At 43.1% G+C, this 21,708-nt stretch overlaps 1 protein-coding gene across 1 annotated transcript; it reads right to left on the bottom strand.

The window, feature by feature from the left end:
* Positions 1–1,947: 1,947 nt before the first annotated feature.
* Positions 1,948–20,798, bottom strand: tmcc3 (transmembrane and coiled-coil domain family 3). The gene is made up of 4 exons (XM_020515362.2): positions 20,711–20,798; positions 12,562–13,475; positions 9,245–9,380; positions 1,948–3,754 (listed from the first exon to the last, which is right to left on the bottom strand). The coding sequence occupies exons 2-4, from the start codon at positions 13,458–13,460 to the stop codon at positions 3,461–3,463; spliced, it is 1,329 nt and encodes a 442-aa protein (XP_020370951.1). The 5' UTR covers positions 13,461–13,475; positions 20,711–20,798; the 3' UTR covers positions 1,948–3,460.
* Between the last annotated feature and the right edge of the window lie 910 nt (positions 20,799–21,708).

Here is a 21,708-nt window from a genome sequence, read left to right as displayed (position 1 = left end):
GATGAGGATTGTAATGCATAGATCAGTAGCACTTGACTACTTGTCCGATGAGGATTGCAAATCTGACAAAAAGAACATGAAGAGGTTTGAACTGGCTTGAATGCATGATCATAAAGAATTGGAATTAGATTAACTGTCTGCTTTGACTCTTTTTGGACCAATCCTTGAATCAAATGTGACGAAGGCAGATTCATTTGAGATATTCAAGAGGACTTTGGATGATTATTTGGACGGAAACAGTGTACAGGGATATGGGGAAAAGGCAGGAGAGTGGCATTAGGGGATAGAACTGATGTGGGTACAATGGACTGAATGGCCTTCTGCACCATAACAATTTTGTGTCCCCAGGTCTTTTAAGACCACAAAAACCTCCACTATCTCCTCACTCTTGAGGCTTAAGAACCTGTCAGGCCCTCTTTCCAAATTTCGTACTTACACCATCTTTCTCCTGAGTGAAGAAAGAAGTGCTTATTTAACCAACTACCAATGTCCTCTGGCTCATGCACGTATTGCCCCTTAATGGGCCCTACGCTTTCCCAGGTTAACCTCTTCCCCTGGATATAATTGTAGAATATCATGGGATTCTCCCTAATCTTACCAACCCATGTTTTTTTATGTCCACTCTTTGCTGTCTTAATTCCTTTCTTAACTTCACTTTCTGCATGGCAATGCACCATGCCCCATTTAAAGGGGGAAGCAATCAGAAATCTGTTTTCAGTTAGCAGTTCCTGCACAATGCAGCATGGAGAGGCTAAATCAAAGCAATATTCCTTGGAAAGCTGAGAGATAGCTGAAGTAGAAATAATGAAAATGATGCGATTGAACTTCATGGAGTATACTTTATATATTCATTTCTCATTTTCAAGTTAAAAATCACACTGTACAGTGAGTTTTACATTGGTTTGTTTCAGCAGTGCCCTACAAATAACCTAAAATACAATTTCACCAAATCCATATATGAGATAGTTCTGGTGCACAATTGTTTGCATCACAACAACCAGTGAAAAAAGTGCACATTACATTCTGGAGTCCCTGACATGACCCAAAGGAGGCTCTTACTTTCATTATTGAGCAAATTTGGGTGTGTCACAACACTTTCACAACACTTAGTGCTATAGTATTCCAAATTAGTCAACGTTTGCATCTTATACAAACTCATCAGAATCCAAACCAAAAATAGAAAGTTAATGCAAAGAGTTTCTTTTCTCGTTTTTATGGAATGTAGGCATCGCCAGCAAGTTCAGCATTTGTTGTTCATCCATAAATGCCCCTGGAGCTCAGTGATTGACTCAACCTTTGCAGAGGGCAGTGAGGACCTAACCACATTGCTGTGAATCTGGTAGGAAAGACCAGTTTAACACAGCAGATTTCCTTTCCTAAAGGGTACGAGTGAACCAGATAGGTTTTTACATCAATCAATGATAGTTTCATGGTCACTATTACTGAGACTAGTTTTCAATTCCAGATTTTATTAATTGAATTTAAATTCCACAAATTGCTGTAGTGGGATTTGAACCAAAGGGCATTTATTTGGGTATGTGGGTCACTAGTCTGGTCACATTACCACCGTACAGCCTCCTCCACCAGAGTAACAAATGGAAAGCAGTGTTGCTTTTTAAAATTAAAATCAGTGTGGATAAACTCAATGGAGAAACTACAAAATCCATTACTTTTATTATTTTTCTGTATTTCTAAGGTGGTTTGTACCAAAAATTACAATGATAGAACCTCCAATTCTTTCCATCATATGGCTGACTAGGAACCACTCTTTTGGGTGGAACGGTGGCTCACTGGTTAGCACTGCTGCCTCACAGCACCAGGGCTGGGTTTGAGTCCACACTCGGGTGACTGTGTGGAGTCTGCATGTTCTCCCTGTGTCTGTGAGGGTGTGCTCTGGTTTCCTCCACAGTTTAAAGATGTGCAGGTTGAGTGGAATGGCCATGGGAATTACAGTCGTGAATCTGGGTGGGATGTTCTTTGGAGGGGCAGTGTTAACTTGATGGGCCAAATGGCCTGCTTCCACATTGTGGGGATTCTACTGACATTTCTGCATTGATAATTAATTAAATTACTGTATTATGAACACATCTTCTGTGGCCCTCAAATTCAGTTAGAAACAAAAAGTGCCTTCAGATATATTATTCAAAAAAAAACTCTTAATTTTGAATCCTTAGTCTGTGAACCTTCAATGGATTTAATTTATTCAGCATATAAGACAGTAATTCATGAATGTATTTCGTTATAATCATTAAGATGAACGAATCGTTTTGTGCAGTCAAGCACTTGGTGTGACTGGGATGGTCAGAGATACAGCAGTACAGCTTTATTCAACTTGGCTGCTGGGCCCCTCCTAGGGACAATGCTTCGTAATTTTTTTTATTCATTCATGATACATGGGTGTCATTGTACTAGTCCAGCACTCACTGCTCATCCCTAATTGCCCTAATTGGTGGTGAACCCCTTCAAAATAAAAAGGAGTCTTCATTAATAGGACAAAGTCAAAGCCTTTCGTGTTCCAATGCCATCTAATTTTACTGCTGTTACAGATGTTTATATTTAAACAAGTTAACAATCCTGATCCTAGAGTTCTAGATGCAGGTGAGTGCATTTTGTCAGTGAATACATAAGAAGAAATGAGACAACCTGAGTGATAACCTGTGAAAAGAAAATTGATAAATATGCCTTGTTATAAGGTATCTAAAAATGACTATTCCACAGTGTATTTAAAAGAGTCCTCTTTAAGACAAGTGTATTTAGATCTGACAACCCTCCACCCACCTCACAGAATGAATTCATTCATTTACTTTCTCCTTGTGAGGCAGGTTAGAGCATAATTATGGATTAAATACATTTTGCCTCAGTCCTAAAGCACAAATATCCACTTTGCAGGACGGTTTTGACAAATAGTTCACCATGTCCTGGTCAACAGAAACATGTGAGGTTAGTGAAATGTTGAATTACACTCGTGGCTGGCACAAGCCAGCCTTTGCCTCCTCTTCCACAGATTCACCTTCACCTAGTTCCTTTCAGCAAAGCGGCTCAGGAAGACATCAGGTGTCAACATCCCAATAAAGCAAACCGCAACATTTATCATCCCACATGTCATTTCATCAACTGGTCCATAAAGTAGCGAGTGGTCAGAAACCACTGACCCGTCCAGATCGTGACTGGTCTCTCTTTTATCCGAAGTATCAGTTCAAATGTCAGAATTTGCACACAGCACATGGTCAAAGGCTAACACATAATGAGGACCTTTGATAGCAACAGAAGTTGAAGCTGATCTTGTCTCAAATTATCAATGGTCATATCGAGTAAAGTGCTGTGTGAGAAAGGTTGTGTTTCTACCCTAATATCGAGGTAATAGTACAAAATGTTTTCTGTCCTGTATATTTCATTGTTTAAAAGTTTTATTTTAATAATTAAAATAATTCATGATGAGTATTGCCATTTCACGGTAAATTCATAAAATATGGTCTGTGAGACTCTGAAACTGATCCCATTTTTTCCAAACAATGAAAGCGACTATGACAGCAGAGATTGTACAAGCAACATGTAAACGGCTCCTCATCAGGGGGATACTGAACTTGGCAATGGTGGAGATGCAAACGAGGATGACAGTCATGATGGCCAGAAAGATGTTGATACATTTTCCCAGCAGAACCTTGGCGTTGGCGTTTTCAATCTGTACCACTTGCTGCTGCTGTTGATGTAACTCCAAGGTGGCAAGTCGTGTCTGGCACGATTCCAAGGCTTCCTACAGATGACCACATAAAACAGAGGGCATGTCAGTGGATCAAGTAAAAATAAGTCATACAGGGTATGATTTGGGATTGTTATTAGACATGAAGATACTTCTGTTTTGATGAACTAAACAAATGTTAGGTGAAAACAGCAAATGCCGATAAACACTTCAAGATCATAGAATCATTACAATGCAGAAGGAGGCCATTTGTCCCATTATGCCTGTACCAGCTCTATTATCTAGTGCTAATTGTGATGATACAATGGCTTTAAGAGGTGTATTTTGTCCTGGTTTTTTTGAAGAGGTTTTAAGACAGAGGTGAAAAGCTGACCCTTGAAACCCCATCAAGTAAACAGCTTGTGATGCCTTGGTTTTTTTAAAAAATAGGAACAATAGAAGCAGCCTGAATGGGTAGGGTCAAGCTCCCACAGAACCAGGATTTCTAGTTTTAGGTTTTCAGAGGCAACCCTGGGGTCTTAAAGCTGATGTGGAAGCTGTTTCTCCTCCTTCTGTTACAGCTAAAAGCTGGGGATTCTGTTGCTGCTGCTGGAGATGCATGTGTGACAATCTGTTTTACTAAGTTTGCCTTTGCTAAAGATGTGTTTATGGGATGTTACTGTATGGAACAGTTGCTGTCTATAGTAGTTAAATAACCTACTGTTCTGTTAAATTTTCTAACAGTGTTAAGTTGTTCCAATTTCTTCTTTCTTTGGTTGCATTTTAATTATAGTGCATGAATAAAGTGTGGTTTGCTTAATGTCGAGTAGTTTGACCAATCGAATTGCATCTAGAACACAACACCCACCTTACACTTACCTTTAAAATAAGAAAATGTAGGGTCTTGACTATCTTCTGAGTATATTTTGAGGGGGTTTGGTCTGGTCCAATACACAATCTCCTGCCTTTTCCCCATATTCCTATATACCATTACCATCCAAAAACAAATTTAATGCCCTCATGAATGCCTCAGTTGAACCTGCCTCCACCACATTTCCAGGAAGTGCATTCACACCCCGAACTACTCGCTGTGTGAAATCGTTTTTTTTCTCACATCACCCAGCACCTCATTTGCATGTCACTTTAAATCGATTTCTTCCAAACGGAAACAGTTTCACCCTATCTACTCTGCCCAGTCTGCTAACTCCTTGTTAGGTCTGGCATCTATAGAGAGCAATTATGTTAATAGGGCCCAGGTTTACTCTAGGTAAATTAATTGGCGTTAATTAAGTCAGTCAATGGCCTTTCATCAGAAGTTGTGGGAAAGTGAGCGAAAAACAAAGGCTGCTTTGACTAATACTTTAAAACCTATTTGTCTTTAAAATGTCAGCATATAGACAACTGCTTGGTGTTCCTTCTTAGCTCTGCAATTGTCTCCTGCCATATTACAATCGTGTATTCTTCATCCTTCTGTCACATCTTTGAATCTTTAGAATTCTCTACCCCTAAGGGTTATGGAAACTTGGTTGTTGAGAGCATGTTCAAGTATGCGATTGGTAGATTTCTACACATTAAAAACATGAAGGGCTACGGAGGTAGTGCAGGAAAGTGCTGTTGAGGTAGAAGATCAGCCATACCCTCACTGAATGGCCTGTTCCTGCTCCTATTTCTTATGTTCTCTTCTACTCTGGGTCCCTCCCTCACTCCAGCCCAGTATCAGCAGCAAACAGTTCTGCTGCCATGATCCACCTTATAAACCTACATCGTGCAAACTATTAATGACTTGGGTTGGAATTCCCATTCAATTGGTGGCGCCTTTGCCACAGGCTGAATTGATTGCCAGGAATCTATGAAAATCAGCAACATCAATGTTTGGAAACCTCATGTTCTGCTGCTTTAATCTCACCGAAACCCCATCAGAAACCGGGTTGGTGTATGAGAGTGTGCATTACCATTGAACCTCAGTAAGGCATTTACGGCAACAGACAACAAGGATTGATCCCAGTTTTGTGGGATCGTGTGGGAATCAAAAATAAGAATTCAAGCCAGCAAAGTGAGTAAGTCATTAGGGTCTGGAATGCACTGCCTTGAAATGTGGTGGGGGCATTCAAGGGGGGCATTGATAGATATGCCTCCTTCAGTATCATCATTCTGTAATGTGAAACAGACTATCCACACACCAACGATAATATCAGTCATTTCAATAAAGTTCTAGCCCCATATCTTCTCAGATCAGTATCAACGACGGTAGTATAAATTGGTGGACTGCACAAACTCCATACAGCCGATCTAGCCCTAAAAATAAGACATGCAGAACTTCCATTCGTTTCTGTAAAGTAAACATTTACATGTACAATGTGTCAAGCACTTTAACACGTCCCTTTCATTTTACTGCAAAGTACGTCAAATTTTGCTTTGGAGGCAACAATGTATCAGCCACTTTGTGAGAACAAGATCACATCTGCAAGGTGCATTGCAACAACTCAACAAGGCTCCTTAGACAGCACCTTCCAAACCAATGACCACTTCATTCTAGAAGGCCAATGACAGCAGGTATATGGGAACACCACCACCTGCATGCTCCCCTCCAACCCTCTCACCATCCTGACTTGGAAATATATCGCCATTCCTTCAGTGTCACTGATTCAAAATCCTGAAATTCCCTCCCTGACAGCATTGTGGGTCAACCTACAGCACAGAGACTGCAGTCATCACCGCCTTCTCAAACACAGCTAGAGATGGGCAAGAATTTGGAGAGGGTGCAGAGATCGTCGACCAGAATGTTGCCTGGTCTGGAGGGTTTTAGTTATTAGGAGAGGTTGGATAAACCTGGATTGTTTTCACTGGAAAGACGGAGGCTAAGGGGCAATCTGGTAGTTGTAGACAAAATTATGAGAGGCATAGAAAGGGTGGATAGTCAGAGGCTGTTTCCCAGGGTGGAAAGGTCAACTGCAAGAGGCCACAGGTTCAAGGTGAGGGGGAAAGTTTAGGGGAGACATGTGGGGAAAATATTTCATTCAGACAGTGGTGGATGCCTGGAACACACTACCAGCGGAGGTGGTAGAAGCAGGCACATTAGCAATGTTTAAGGCATATCTTGATAGATACATAAATAGGAGGCTAACAGAGGGCTAGAAACTGCACATGGGCAATAAGTAGTGGGTCGAAATAAGGATTAGGAATTAGCATGGGCTTGGTGGGCTGAAAGGCCTGTTCCTGTGCTGTGTTGAATTGAATTATATAGTTGCATGCCTGACCAGCAATGTCCACATCTCATGAATGCATAAAAAAAACCCAAGTGAAATGAAGGCCATGAGTGGATAGTTAATCCATTTGCTGGTCACATACTGGGGGAAAGAGAATGCCTTGCTCTTCCTTGTGTAGTACCAAAAGGATATTCTTCATCGGCTTGGCCAGGTAGACAGGGCTTCTGATAAAGACCGTGACTTAAGAACCGGAACTTATAACCAGAAAAAGTGTCACCAAGATACCTGATACCTGAAAGGTCATAAAACTGGGTTTGAAGGAGAATCTTAAAGCAAGAATGTGAGGTAGTAATCTGGAGAGATAGGGAGATCCAAAGATGTGTGGGTTGGGTGGATTGGCTATGCTAAAATTGCTGATAGTGTCCAGGGATGTGCAGGCTAGGTGGATTAGCCGTGGGAAATGCAGGGTTACGGGATGGCCCACTTCCACACTGTAGGGATTCTATGATTCTATGATGACAGGAATTCTAGGCTTCAGTACCGGACAACTGAGAGCACAGCACCAATGGGGAACAGGCAGCAGGCTAGAAATAGAGATACAACAAGATCTCAGAGCGCTTTAGGGCTCAAGGAGGGTACAGACACAGTGGGACAATGAGGCTATGGAGGGAATTACCAACAAGGATAAGAAGTGAGGCATGGCAGTTTGGGGCCAATGAGCACAGGGGTGATGGGTGAATGGGAATTGGTGCGAGTTTGGATACAAGTGTGACAACACAGCTCCAAAGCATCTTACAATCAGAGGCTGGAATTCATGAAAGCATGAGTAACACAACTAAACTGACAGGCTAAATACTTTTTAAAAGAATTTGTCCTCTCTTTGATTTTTTCTTGGTGTGTAAGAAGTTCTATTTATACGCAATCACATGTTTTAAGTTCATTCAAGCTGGAGATCTTTATTGGTCACAAATTTGCTTATTTCATCCTTTCAGATCCTCTTTCTTTCCAGTGCCTTGCAAGGTTCCTCCAACCAGATGAGTCTTGACAGAATTAGTTGGCATAACACAACAAGAAATTAGCAGCAGTCAGCTTGAAAGAGGACTGAAACAGAGAGTAACTTTGTGAACAATGCTTTATCTCCATTTACATCTGTTCCTTTGCAGGCTCCTGCCCACGGCTGATTTGCGATATGGAATGATGCCAACAGAATGAGCTCAATTCCTACACTGGCTGAGGTTACCATGAAAGTCATTCTTTCTCAACCTCTCCCATCGCCTGAGGTGTGGTGACTCTCATGTTAAACTCGCCACCAGTCATCTGTCTGTAATGCCTATGGTCTTCTGAGAGTCTGGCAACTTTACTTACGTCTTGTCCAGAAGTATGATGTGGGGCATGGTTAACTGCACTAGGTGTATGTATACCCACCAAACATTTCAGAGAATAGGAACTATTTCATAGGATTTAACAAGTTAGTAACAATCTTCTGTATTTTTAATAAAAAAGAGGGAGACAGATCAATTTCTCTGTTAAGATGTCATAACATTAGAAATTCTGAAAACCATTGTCAATAACAAGAAGAATGGCAGACCCACTGCATCAGTCTACATCTGTGAAGAGAATAAGGAAGGTCAGATTCTGAATATGAAACCTCTCTTCACTTGAAATAAAAGAGTGACAAATTAATCAGATATAGGATATAGGAATCTTCTCGACTCTGAGATCCAGATAACTGATTGTGTTTTATGTTGACGGGAATGGGTGAGGCTCACACGGATAGTGCTCTGACCCCTGGGCCAGAATCACTGTATTCGAGTCCCACCTCAGGATTTGTAGGCCACATTGGAGGTGTATTCATCTCATGACCAAATAGGTCAATCATCAGCCTGTAACTCCTGAAGACTGGGAGAGTCTCCTGCTCTGCAGAAGCCAATGGCTAATCAATACTGTATTTCACCCATAGCATGAACCAATCCAATTGGAAAACCCTGGTCATCGGCATCCTCTTAGGGTAGAAGGAGGATGTTGGCACTCAACACCGTACTGGAATGGCAGGTAAATGACAAACTACTTTTCCTCCAGTTTTATTGTGTATCTTTGTAGCTAACATTTAAGGAATCTGCAAATCATCAGGTAGAGTTCCGTTTGTAAGCCACCGTTAATGGAGATGCTTCATCAGGACAGCATGGCAATTTGGGATGGTTGGACAACTCCAGAGACAGGGAGGGATTTGAGAAGATGTTGCTTAAACGGGGCAGCAGTGTGGGTCAGTGAGCACAGGGAATGATGCAGTAATGTTGCATACGTATAAACATTACACAGACAGCAGCACTCCCACGGATTATGACAGAAAGCTGCGTACCTGCATGTCACGGGCTCGCTCGTAGGATTGATAGGCCACCTTTTCCTCAATGCTGGCCAGCTCCTGTTTTAGATCAATGGTCTCGTGCTGATGGAGTTCTGTGAGATCATTTAACTGATCTTCCAGACGGGCTGACCTAAAAAACACAGGCAAACCTTTAAAGTGCTCCACATTTAAAGTGACCGCCTAATTATTAAAGGAAAGACCTGAATTCTGATAGCACCTCCATAACCTCAGGACCGTCCCAAGGCAATTCACAGCAAATGAATAACTTTGGAAGTGCTGTATCGCAGGAAACATGCCGATGATTTGTGCAGAGCAATATGGTAATGAGCAGATAAACTGTTTTACTGATGTTGGTAAAAGGGTAAATATTAGCTAGGAAATCAAGGAGAACATCCCAAGCTCAATGTTGAATTGTGCCATGGAATATTTTACATTCCCTTTTGACAGCTCACTAATTCAGGAACCCACTGATGCTCCAGGCTTGGGAGTGGGGTTGAGTCAGTGCAAGACTGATGTGTTACATTTATGTCACAATGCACGGTTTACTGGATTGAGTCCTGGGATGAGAGTGTGTGGTCTAATGAGGAACAGACTGGGCTTGTTTCCACTGGAATTTCATAGAATCTGTACAGCATGGAAGCAAGCTATTTGGCCCATCAAGTCTGCACCGATCCTCTGAAGGGCATCCCACCCTATCCCTATAATTCTGTATTTCCCATAGCTAATCCACCTAGCCTATACATCCCTGGACACCATCAAGCTGGAGGAACACAGCAGGCCAGGCAACATCAGAGGAGCAGGAAAGTTGACATTTGGGGTCGGGACCCTTCTGAACTTCAAAAGAAGGGTCCCAACTCGAAACGTCAATTTTCCTGCTCCTCTGATGCTGCCTGGCCTGCTGTGTTCCTCCAGCTCCACACTATGTTATCTCTGACTCCAGCATCTGCAGTTCTTACTATCCCTGGACACTATGGGACAATTTAGCATGGCCAATCCACCTAGCCTGCACATTTTTGGACTGTGGGAGCAAACTAGAGCATCTAGCAGAAACTCACGCAGACACAGGGAGAATGTACAAACTCCACACAGACACGAGGCTGAAATCAAACCTGGTACTGTGAGGCAGCAGTGCTAACCAATTTAGTAGAGTGATGGGTGACTCAACTGAAGTCTATAATATCCTGAATGATCTTGACAAGGTGGACATGGAAAGGATACCACCCACTTTCTTGTGGGTGAGTCCAGGACTAAGGGGCACGGTTTTAAAATTCAGGGGTCAGAGATGAGGGGAATATTTTTCTCTCAGGGAGTTTTGAACTCTTTGCCTCGCCAGTGTGGAGGCAAGATCATTGAATATTTTTAAGACAGAGATGCATAGCTTCTTGTTAGGCACTAAAATCACAGGTCGTCAGGGGTTACAGGGAAATGTGGAATACAAGACACAAATACAGCCATGATTGTATTGAATGGGAGAGCAGGTTCAAGGAGCAGAATGGTCTACTTCAGCTAGTCGTTTGAATATTCAACACCTGCATTCCACAGAGAGGATGTGTGTTCTGAAGTCCCAGTCCGAGTTTGGACAATTTTAATTAACTTTAAACTGAGTATCCTGTATTTTATGCTGGGATACAGCCCCATCAGGTGATCAGATTGCACCATTACACACAGAAATAATTAGGCCAAAACAGGGAGAGCCACATCAATTGACAGGGATGTCATAGCGCTGGATAAAAGGAGGCTGACGTGAGTCAGGAGCTTTGCGACAGGAGGAGCCTTCCTGTCATCATAAGACCACAAGACATAGGAACAGAATTAGGCCATTCAGTCTTTCAAGTGTGCTCTACCATTCAACAACATCATGGCTGAGCTAACAATCCTCATCTCCACTTTCCTGACATTTCCCCATAATCACTAATTCCCTTACTGATTAAAAATCTATCTCAGTCTTGAATATACTTAATGACCCAGACTCAATAGGTCTTTGCAGAAAAGAATTCCAGATTCACTACCCTCTAAGAGAAAAAATTTCTCCTTGTCTCTGTCTTAAACAGATGACCCCTCACTCTGAGATGCTTCTGAAAGGCCAACTCGATCTGAACATTGTGTCTCTTTGTTCTGGGCCTACCTTTCTCTCCCTGCTCCTCCCCACCTCCCCCAGCCATACAGGAAAATGCTTCCCTCTATCTACCTTTGATAATCTTAAACGCTGCAATTAGATCTTCCCATAATCTTCCCAATTCAAGGGAAATGCCGTATTTATGTGACCTAAACTCAATTCCAAGCTTCCATAATCCCACTGTTCTAGTAAAGGTAATGAGGATGCTGAAACGTTCAATAAATGTTAAGATTGTTTAAACTGGGGAGAGAGGAACAATGAATGGATGTGATTTGTGGTTTGTATATCCCATGTTTTATAAAGAAATGCATTTTTGAAATAGGGTTTCATTTTCTCAAGAGTAGAAGCATGTAAAGACCCTGTCTTTTTATGTATGCACTTTTGAAAACCATGAACTGAAGTGAGAAAGAACAGTTTTTAAAACCAGAGATTTACAAGAATGGCTGCATTTTTTGAAAGTAAGTAATTTGATACCTATTGTGAACTCTGTGTAGCTGTGGGTTCCAACAATGTGCAGACAAACTGAAAGCAAAAGGCTCTTTGTAGGTGAAATTGATTAGTGGGGCTAGTGGTCAATAATCAATGACAATGGTCCTCTGGCTGCCAGTGACTGTATGGTTAATTGTCATTGAAGTTGTGGATTTTGCATGTTACTTCTAAGAATTTTAACTTTTGTGACGACTCCCCCTGTAGCTGGGCTTGATTTCCATTGTGCTATTCCAGTGAGTTGTGACAACATATTGTCGAGAGATCAGCTCAAGCTCATATAGTCAGTGGGTCATGAACAGTCTAATCCACTTCAGTCATTGGTTAGGGAGGTGGATGAGAAAGGAGTTTGTAATGGGCCCGCACATGGTGGTTTTTAAAAAAATATTGAATATTGGCCTAAAGGTTAGACAACAGATTCTGCAAAGCAGCGGAATGGTGCCTCAGGCTAAATGAGCACAGATCCAGGAGGCAAAGGATACTGTTTGATGTTACAATTCCAAAATAAGACCATAAGACGTAAGAGCAGAAATAAGCCATTCTGCCCATCAATTAGATGGCTTAATCTGCCATTTAGTAGATCACAGTTGATATGATAATTCACAACATCACTGCTGCCTTTTCCCTGTAATCCTTGATTCCCATACTGATTATAAATCTGCCTATCTCAAGTATACTTAATGACCCAAACTTGACAACAAATGGTTACCTGTAGTGTTCCTCTTGTAATGTTTGGGTCATAAGGCTAAAGTCGCTGCTGAACTGAATTTTTAACTTCTCGATGTCCTGTGACAACTGCGACTGCGTTTCCTTCATTTCCCGGAGCTCGTCCAAGATGGCGGCCAACTTGTCTGTCTCTCTCTCCAGTGAGTTGGACTTTGGGCTGGTGGTGACCCCAAAATCGGAGTTGCCGTTGCTGTCTGCAAAGTCACTGCCACTGGAGCACTCATCGTCACTCAGGTACTTGGGTTTGGACATCAGCATAGCACTCCTGCTGAAGGTCCTGGGCCCAGAGTCCTGCTGGAAGTCATCCATGGAGCTCTTCATGTGGGCAATGTTGTCCGCGCTGCCAAACTTGTTGCGGATCAGGATGGCGATCTCGCGCGGCTTGTTGAAGACGGAAGATGGGGGGGTCAGGGTGACGCCTGGAAGGCTCTTCCTGCTTTCCATGCCAGGTCCCCCTGCGGCCCCTTGCCTGGCATTGCCCACCTCCCTCATGTTATTTTGTAAGTCTGGGAGTTGCTCCTTGGAATTGCGTGAGCCATTCTGCTCCACGTCCCTGAGCTTGCGGTGGTAATGGTCAAACTTCTTCTGCAGCCCAGCAATAGCCTGGGCGGATTTCTGGTTCTTCTTCTCAAAGACCTGCTTGATACGTCGTGCCTGCTGCTTGTCGGCATTGTTCACCAGTTTGAGGTACTCAGCCACGTTCTCGTCCCGGACCTCCTGCTCGATCCGCAACTGCTCAGTGAGTTTCAGAATCTTCTGTTTCAGCTGTTCAACTGTCTGCCGGTCCCGTTGGAAGTCCAGCAAGCCATCGGTCACCGTAAGGTTCAGGTTGGTGTCCGAGCCTCCTCGACGCATGTTTCCCAGCAAACTGAGCCTGCTCATCTCCGTCTGATCAGCCTGGAAGATCAAAGAAAGGGAAGCATCAATATCACAATCTCTGCTCACCCTTGAAGCTGTTATCTCATTGGTGGAATTTAAATCCAATTCATAAAATCTGAAATTGAAAGCCAATCCCAATAATAGTGACAATGAAACTATCATCGATTGTTGTAAAAACCCATCTGATGTCCTTTAGGGAAGGAAATCTGCTACCCTTGTCTGCTGTGGCCTACATGTGACTCCAGACACACAGCAATTTGACTAACATCTAAATTAAAAACCAAAAGAACTGCAGATGCTGTAAATCAGGAACTAACATCTAACTTTCCTCTGAGATGGCTGAGCAAACCACTCAGTTCAAAGCAACACTCAAGAACCATCTAGGAAAAAGCAGCCCGCTTGATTGACCCCACGTTCACAAGCATTCACTCCCTCCACTGCCAACGCTCAGTAGCAGCAGTGTGTACTATCTGCAAGATGCACTGCAGAAATTCACCAAAGATCCTCAGGCAGCACCTTCCAAACCCACGACCACTTCCGTCTAGAAGGGCAAGGGCACAGATACATGGGAACACCACCCCGAGCAAATTCCCCTCCAAGCCACTCACCATCCTGACTTGGAAATATATCATCGTTCCTTCACTGTCACTGGATCAAAGTCCAGAAATTCCCTCCCTAATGGCATGGTGGCATACGGCACATGGACTGCATTGGCTCAAGAAGGCAGCTTACCACCACCTTCTCTCGGGCAACTAGAGATGGGCAACAAATGCTGCCCCAGCCTTTAATGCTCATATCCCATGGAAAATTGGGATTAGTGTGGATAGGTCAGCACAGACCCGATGGGGTAAAGGCCTCTTCAGTGCTGTATAACTCTATGACTGTCGATGACTGTGAAAACAAAAAATAAGCCTTGTGTATCAGTGGCCAGCACTGTCTTGCTTCTGAGTCAAAAGGTCCTGGGTTCAACTTCCACTCCTGTAGTTGAGCCTGGCATCCTGGCTGACACTCCAATGCAGTGCTGAAGGAGTCTATTGACTCCGTCTGTCCTTTTCGCTGCCATGGAAATGGAACCAATATAATCAAAGACCTCTTCTACTCCGGTTTTACTCCCTTCCAACCTCTTCTGTCAGTCTGAAAATACAGATGCTTAGACGTATGTTCCAACAGATTCAAGAACAGCTTCTTCCCTGCTGTATTAGACAGCTGAATGGACCTTTCAAATTTCAAATTTAAATGTCCATCTCGCTTTTTGTGCACCTTCTGTGCAGTTGTAACATTGTACTCTTCGCACTGTTATATTACCCTAATGCACTTTGTAAGGCATAATCTGTCTGTACTGCACACAAAACAAAACTTTTCATTGTACTGAGGTATACGTGTGACAATAGTAAATCAAATTAAATCAAATCAAATCAAATCAAAAGAGGTGCCATCATTCAGATGAGATTGAAGTCTCATCAGCCTCTAAGGTGGCTGTAAAAGATCTCACAGCATTATTTCAGGGAAGAGCTCAATGGTTCCTCTGCCTGGACAACATTTATCTCTCCACCAATACATCAAAAACAGACTACCTGATCTATATCAGTCCATGGGGGTTTGCTGCTGCATTTCCTACATCACAAAAAGACTACATCAGAAAAGAATTCCATTGGTTTCAAGATTTTCCAAGGTCATAAGAGGTGTTATATAAATCACAGGACACGGAATTGTGATGGTGCAAAGGAAGGCCATTCAGTCTATTGTGCCTACATCATGTTCTATCCCCTAGTGCACTCTCCTGCCTTTTCCCCATTTCCCTGCACACTGTTTCTATCCCAATAATCATCCAATGACCTTTTGAATGCCTCATGTGAACCTTGCTGCACCACAGCACATTCCATACTCTGACCACTCACACACAGTATGAAAAAGATTTTTCTCACATCACCTTGTTTCATTTGCACATCACTTTAAATCTGTGCCCTCTCACTCTTTCCCCCTCTCACTCTTTCCTTCTTTTCTGAGCGGGAAATTCATTTTATTCTTTCATTTTCCTACTTCACTCCCCTTTACACCATCCCAAGGTCCCCAAGAACGGATCATGTCCAGTATTCCTACCTTCACAATTCTGGCCACACCATTACTGTCTGCTCAGGCTATTATTATGGAGGAGATGGTGTTGTTGCAGAGACTTCTCAACTCAAAGTGAAGCTCCCAACAGGGTCTCAGTGAGTGCAGGTAAAATGACTGGAGACGATAAACTGTGTGAACTTACTCCCTCATCTCCTGACACGGTCAAACAATCTCTGTAACATTACAACTGTAGGAGCAAATTACTACAGGTGCTGGAATCTGTACTGAAACCAACAAATGCTGGAGATCACTTCACCTCTAACGGAGATCATCTAGACTTGAAACGTTAAGTTGCTCTCTCTCCACGGATGCTGTCTGACCCACTGTGATCTCCAGCATTTGTTGTTTTCTGTAACATTACAAACTGTGTTATAGAAAGCTACCATTTCCCTAACACTCTTCACATAGTCCCAGAAATGGCTGCTCTGTAGAATATTTGCTCACTGCTATCTGCTCTATCTTTCCTCTATCAATCATCTTTCATCCATTAATCTCACGCCTCTCCTGAACACAATGAAGAAACTGGGGGGAACCAGCCTGCAGTCAACCCTTGCACCTCATCCCAGACAGCGAGTAACGTTCAACCACCAAAGAAAGACAAGCAAATCATGCCTCATAGCCCATGGCCACACATCTATGGTTGCAGGAGAGATGACTCGGTGATAATAAAGGATCTACTTCTACATAATGTGATTGGAGAAGTTGAGCATGTTCTCCTTTGAGAGAAGAAGGCTGTGAGGAGATTTGATAGAGGTTTTCGAAAGGAGTGAGAACCAGAGGGCATTAGCTTTGAAATGTTTTGCAAAAGAAGCAAATGTGAGGTTAGAAATAAGCCTTTCTCAGAGAAGATATGTTTGGGTCTGGAATGCACTGCCTGGAAGTGTGATGGAAGTAGATTTGACAGGAGCATTCAAGAAGATATTGAATGGTTCTTTAAGTAGAAACAATACGCAGGGTTCCAAGGACAAGGCAGGAGGTCGTCACTAAGAGAGATGGCGCTGACGAAATAGGCCAAATGGCTTCATTATGCACCATGACAATTCTGTGACATAATTCAGGGTCACACTAGCAGTGAGACACAGACAGAGATAGAGGTTGAATTGCTCAGACTTCATGCTGTTGGGCTCAGTATTGGGGCTGGGGGAGCAGAGAGAAGGACTAGAGGAGGGAATAGCCAGAGCTGGTGCCAGGGCAGTGATTGTGGAAGTGTTGGGCAAGGGGCCAAGGTATGTCAAATTTTTTGACATTCAACAGGTATTAGGTGAAATATCACATGCTTTTAATAAAACTAAAGTCCCTGGGATTAAAGAGACAGTGTCAGGACAGATACACATTTGGCCATGGGAGAGAAAGCAGAGAGAAATTGTGAACAAAAACAGAAGTTGCTGGAAAAGCTCAGCATGTCTGGCAGCATCCATGAAGGAAAAATCAGAGTTAACGTTTCAGATCTGGTGACCCTTCCTCAGAACTGATGGTAGCTGGGAAAATGTCAGCTTACATACAGAAGAAAGGGTGGGGGGAAGGGGTAAGGAGTAAACAATAGATGGGAATAGAGCCCAAAGAGAGAGAAGAATAGCTGGACAGACAGAGGAATGGATAACGATCAGTCTGGGAGGGTGAGTAGCTGTTGGTGGAGACTGTTAGTGGCTAGTTTAATGACAGACCATGTGATAACAAGGTCTGTTGTGTGGAGAGAGTAGGAACTGCAGATGCTGGAGAATCTCCCCTCCCCCAACCGCATCCCAAAACCAGCCCAGCTTGTTCCCACCTCCCTAGCCTGTCCTTCCTCCCACCAATCCCCTCCTCCCAACTCAAGCCGCCATCTCCTACCTACTAGCCTCATCCCGCCCCCTTGACCTGTCCGTCCTCCCTGGACTGACCTATCTCCTCCCTAACTCCCCACCTACACTCACCTTTACTGGTTCCATCCCCGCCTCTTTGACCTGTCTGTTTCCTCTCCACCTATCTTCTCCTCTATCCACCTTCTATCTGCCTCCCCCTCACTCCCTATTTATTTCAGAATCCCCTTCCCCTCCCCCATTTCTGAAGAAGGGTCTAGGCCTGAAACGTCAGCTTTCCTGATCCTCTGATGCTGCTTGGCCTGCTGTGTTCATCCAGCTCTATACCTTGTTATCTCTGTTGTGTGGAGTTGGGGGCTAGGACATGGGAGAGTTTAGGTCCTAAAATTATTGAACTTGGTATTGAATCTAGAAGGCTGCAGGGTCCCCAAGTGGAAAATGAGGTGTTGTTCTTCCAGCTTGCGCTGAGCTTCATTATCTACTCCTTTGTCTATTCAAATGTTCTCTCTCTTTAGGCTCAATCCCCATCCATCGTTTACTCCTTACCCTCTTCCGCCACCCTATCTTCTGCGTATAAACCAAATTTTCCTAGCTAGCATCAGTTCTGAGGAAGGGTCTCCAGACCCGAAACGTTAACTCAGATTTCTCTTCACAGATGCTGCCAGACCTCTGAGCTTTTCCAGCAATTTCTGTTTTTGTTTCTGATTTAAAGCATCCGCAGTTCTTTTGGTTTTTGTTGATAAATGGTGAACAACTGTTTGTCAGCCTGGAGGCAGGTCTCCAGTTTCCCATTGCTATGAGGACTATTGCTCTTTCTAATACGCATCAATGAGCTGCAGTTGCTTTTACAGGGCACCATCTCAAAGCTTGCAGGTGACATTAAATCTGGAAATGTCATCAACAATACGGAGGAGAGTGAAAGGTTTCAGGAAGACATAAACTGGTAGAATGGCCAGTCACGTGATTAAATTTAACACAAAGTGAGACATTTTGGGATTGGAAAAATGAAGAGAGGCAATATAAACTAAATTGTGCGATATTATAGAGGTTCCAGAAACAGAGAGATCCGGAGGTATGCATATTTAAAAATCACTGAAGGTGGCAGGAAATAGGATGGTTTAATAAAGCATATAGAATCTTTGGCTTTAATAATTAAGGTAAAAAATGGAAATACGTTGTTAAGCTTGAAAGGGTTCAGAAAAGATTTACAAGGATGTTGCTGGGGTTGGAGGGTTTGAGCTACAGGGAGAGGGTGAATAGGTTGGGGCTGTTTTCCCTGGAGCATCAGAACCTTATAGAGGTTTGTAAAATCATGAGGTGCATGGATAGGGTGAATAGCCAAGGTCTTTCTCCCAGGGTAGAGGAATCCAAAACTAGACAGCATAGGTTTAAGGTGAGAGGGGAATGATTTAAAAAGGACCTGAGGGGTAGGTTTTTCACTCAGTGGATGGTGCATGTATGGAATGAGCTGCCAGAGGAAGTGGTGGAATTGGATACAACTGCAGCATTTAAAAGGCATCTGGATGGGTACATGAAGAGGAAGGGTAGAGAAGGATATGGGCCAAATGCTGGCAAATGGAACAAGATCAGTTTGGGATTATCTGGTCGGCATGGACAAGTTGGAACAAAAGGTCTGTTTCTGTGCTATACGGCTCGATGATAAACCTTTATAAAGGACTGATTAGGCTCAGCTAAAGGATTGTGTCGAATTCTGGACAACACACTCCAGGAAGGATCATGGAGAAGGTGCAGAAGAGACTTAATGGAATTGAAGCAACAATGAGTGACTTTGGTTATGTGGAAAGAAAGTGGGATTGTTTTCCTTGAGAGGTTAAATGGAGCTTTGATAAGCGTTCAAAATCAGAAGTGAGTTCGACTGGGTAACTAAAGAGAAAACAGATTCCAATAACAAGGGAGTCAGTAATCAGAGTTCACAAGATGATTAGCAAAAAGACTAGAGGCAATGTGAGAAAACATATTTCAATGCAGCAAATTTTAATCTGAAAAGGCAGATTAATAGATTCAACAGTAACTTTCAAATGAGAATTAAGTTCTTGAGGTGGAAATATTTTCTGGGAGAAGGATAGTTTTACCAAGGAGCTGATGAGCCTTGCCTGCTGCATAAATACTTTAAAATTGCAGAAAGATATACCATTTCTCCCTGGAAAGGATATGACAGCTGTGTGACACAGGGATGTTCTCTCAATATTTTAGAAACAAATCATCTCTTATTTCTAAATACTCATCTACAAAGGTGTAATTTGTGACTGGGTTGGCAGCACACCCCACTTTCAGTCAGAAGGATTTGAGTAATTTGAGTCACTCCAGTGCCATGATGTGGGAGTGCTGCACTGTTACAGACACCATCTGTCAGATGACATGTTCCAAATCTAAACACAACTGACCCCATCTGCTGGACCTCAGAGATTGCCAGGGCACTACAGTAGAGGAAGGGTAAGTCCTGGCCATCGTGTATCCCCCAACCAACGTATCTAAAAAAGGGATTACTTGCTCACCACATCTCATTCCTAATTTTGGGACCTTGCTGTGCGGAGATTGGCTTGTGTTCCCTGCGTTGCAAAGGTGACTGGATTTGGAAAGAACGTGCTTTTTTGGGAAGTTCTGTAGTCCCGCAACGAGCTCCCTAAATCCCAGCGTAGTCTTTTGACAAACAGACAATGTAGTTCATTCAGGGTTCTGAGGAAGGGTCACTGGACCCGAAACGTTAACTCTGATTTCTCTCCGCAGATGCTGCCAGACCTGCTGAGCTTTTCCAGAAATTTCTGTTTTGGTTTCTGATTTACACCACCGCAGTTCTTTCGGTTTTTTTTAATCTAATGTCGTTCAGAGATTAGTTTTCTCCACGATCGACACTCGGCTCCAATTCAAAACAGTCCGAACTGATTTTGACCCCTTCCACGCTCGTTCACATCAACAATCACACACATCTGCCTGTTACAGGTTTGACCTTGAAGACTCTTCCTCTATTATTTAAGAATCGCCAGATTAACTTCACAGAACTTTAGCTGGTTGTTTTGTTTATTTTTGCACAGACCTTGCTCCTGCCCTCTCGTCAGAAACTGACTCCCTGATATTAAATAAACAACAAATTATGACCGCTCTAATCCAAATATACAAAATCTGCGTTTAAGAAAAGCCAGTGCAGAAACCCTGTACTCATTATTCCTGTTTCTGATCGGTGTTATTTCTACATTCCTGCAGTAGGCGAGGGAATTGCCGAGTTAACTATTGGAGTTAAGCAAGACGTTAGATTTTTTTTTTAAAATGTAAATAGCTCCTTGTCGCTAAATATTCTGACTTTTGTTAAGGCTTCTTTACCTTAGTTCCAAGCAGCTGGTCTTAAAATGTCCCTTCGTACATCTGCAGGTTTCTGTCCTCATCCTACGCGAATGTGCTCCCGGTCTGACTGCTGGAAAACTTGCTGAACCAGTCCCTGTTATTACAGCTATTGAAGTGGCATTCAGTACCTGCCCAGGTGCTTCACAAGAAAACCAGGAGCAGAGTCACGCCACCGTGGAGTGGAGTCTGCTGGAAGCAAAACCAAACCTCAGACCATACTCCTGAGCCACCAGCATTCCACAGCGCCTTTCCAGGGTTTCGTGTTTCCCCGCCCGCTTCTCCAAACCCTTCACATTTGTTTAGAATGGTCCCAGGGATAAAACGCTTCAGCTATGTGGACAGATTGGAGGAGTTGGGATTGTTTTCCTTGGGGAGAGACAGCTAAGTGCAGATTTGATAGAGGTTTTCAAAATCAGGAGTGTTTTGGACTGAATAAACTGTCCCTGTTCGTAAGGGAAGGGGGCACAGATTTGAAGTGATTTGCGAAAGAAGCAAATGCGAGGTGAGATACAACCTTTCACTCAGCGAGTAATTAGGGACTGCAATGCAAATACAAACAATGGGGAAAGGACAAAAGAATGGCAGTAAATCATGATGTTCATTTGGAGAGCAGTTGAGGATCTGATGGGCTGAATGGTCTCTCTCTCTCTCTCTGCACTGTGATAATTCAGTAATTCAGTAACATCCCTTGGATCTCTCATGATGTCCTCTTTCATCTTCCCAAAATGCCAGCCCTGTCTCAGTGGGGACCTCTCCTCAATCAGAAAATCTTTGGGGTCAAGTCCCAGCCAGGGACTTATACTTTGCATGATCTATAGGCTGACATTCTAGTTCAGTAGTGAGGCAGTCTTTTAAGGAAAGAAATTAAAATGAGAACCACCACCCGCACCCCCCCCCCCCCCCCCCCCCCCCCACCCTTCGTCCAGCTGGTGAAAAAAAAATTCCATGAACAAATAAAAAGTTATTTCAGGAAATAT

This window comes from Rhincodon typus, chromosome 22 (genome assembly GCF_021869965.1).
Source record: "Rhincodon typus isolate 14 chromosome 22, sRhiTyp1.1, whole genome shotgun sequence".
In the NCBI taxonomy this organism is placed as follows: Eukaryota; Metazoa; Chordata; class Chondrichthyes; order Orectolobiformes; family Rhincodontidae; genus Rhincodon; species Rhincodon typus.
Note: the sequence above shows the minus strand (reverse complement) of the source record. Positions and strands in the feature narration are given on the sequence as shown.

What these genes read in the sequence shown, in the direction of transcription:
- tmcc3 (XM_020515362.2), bottom strand. Translation starts at nt 13,460, where the DNA reads ATGAGCAGGCTCAGTTTGCTGGGAAACATGCGTCGAGGAGGCTCGGAC. An exon ending in TTACAAGAGGAACACTACAG is followed by an intron (nt 9,381 to 12,561) that starts GTAACCATTTGT and finishes TGTGTTTTTTAG; the next exon opens with GTCAGCCCGTCTGGAAGATC. An exon ending in AGCGAGCCCGTGACATGCAG is followed by an intron (nt 3,755 to 9,244) that starts GTACGCAGCTTT and finishes GGTCATCTGTAG; the next exon opens with GAAGCCTTGGAATCGTGCCA.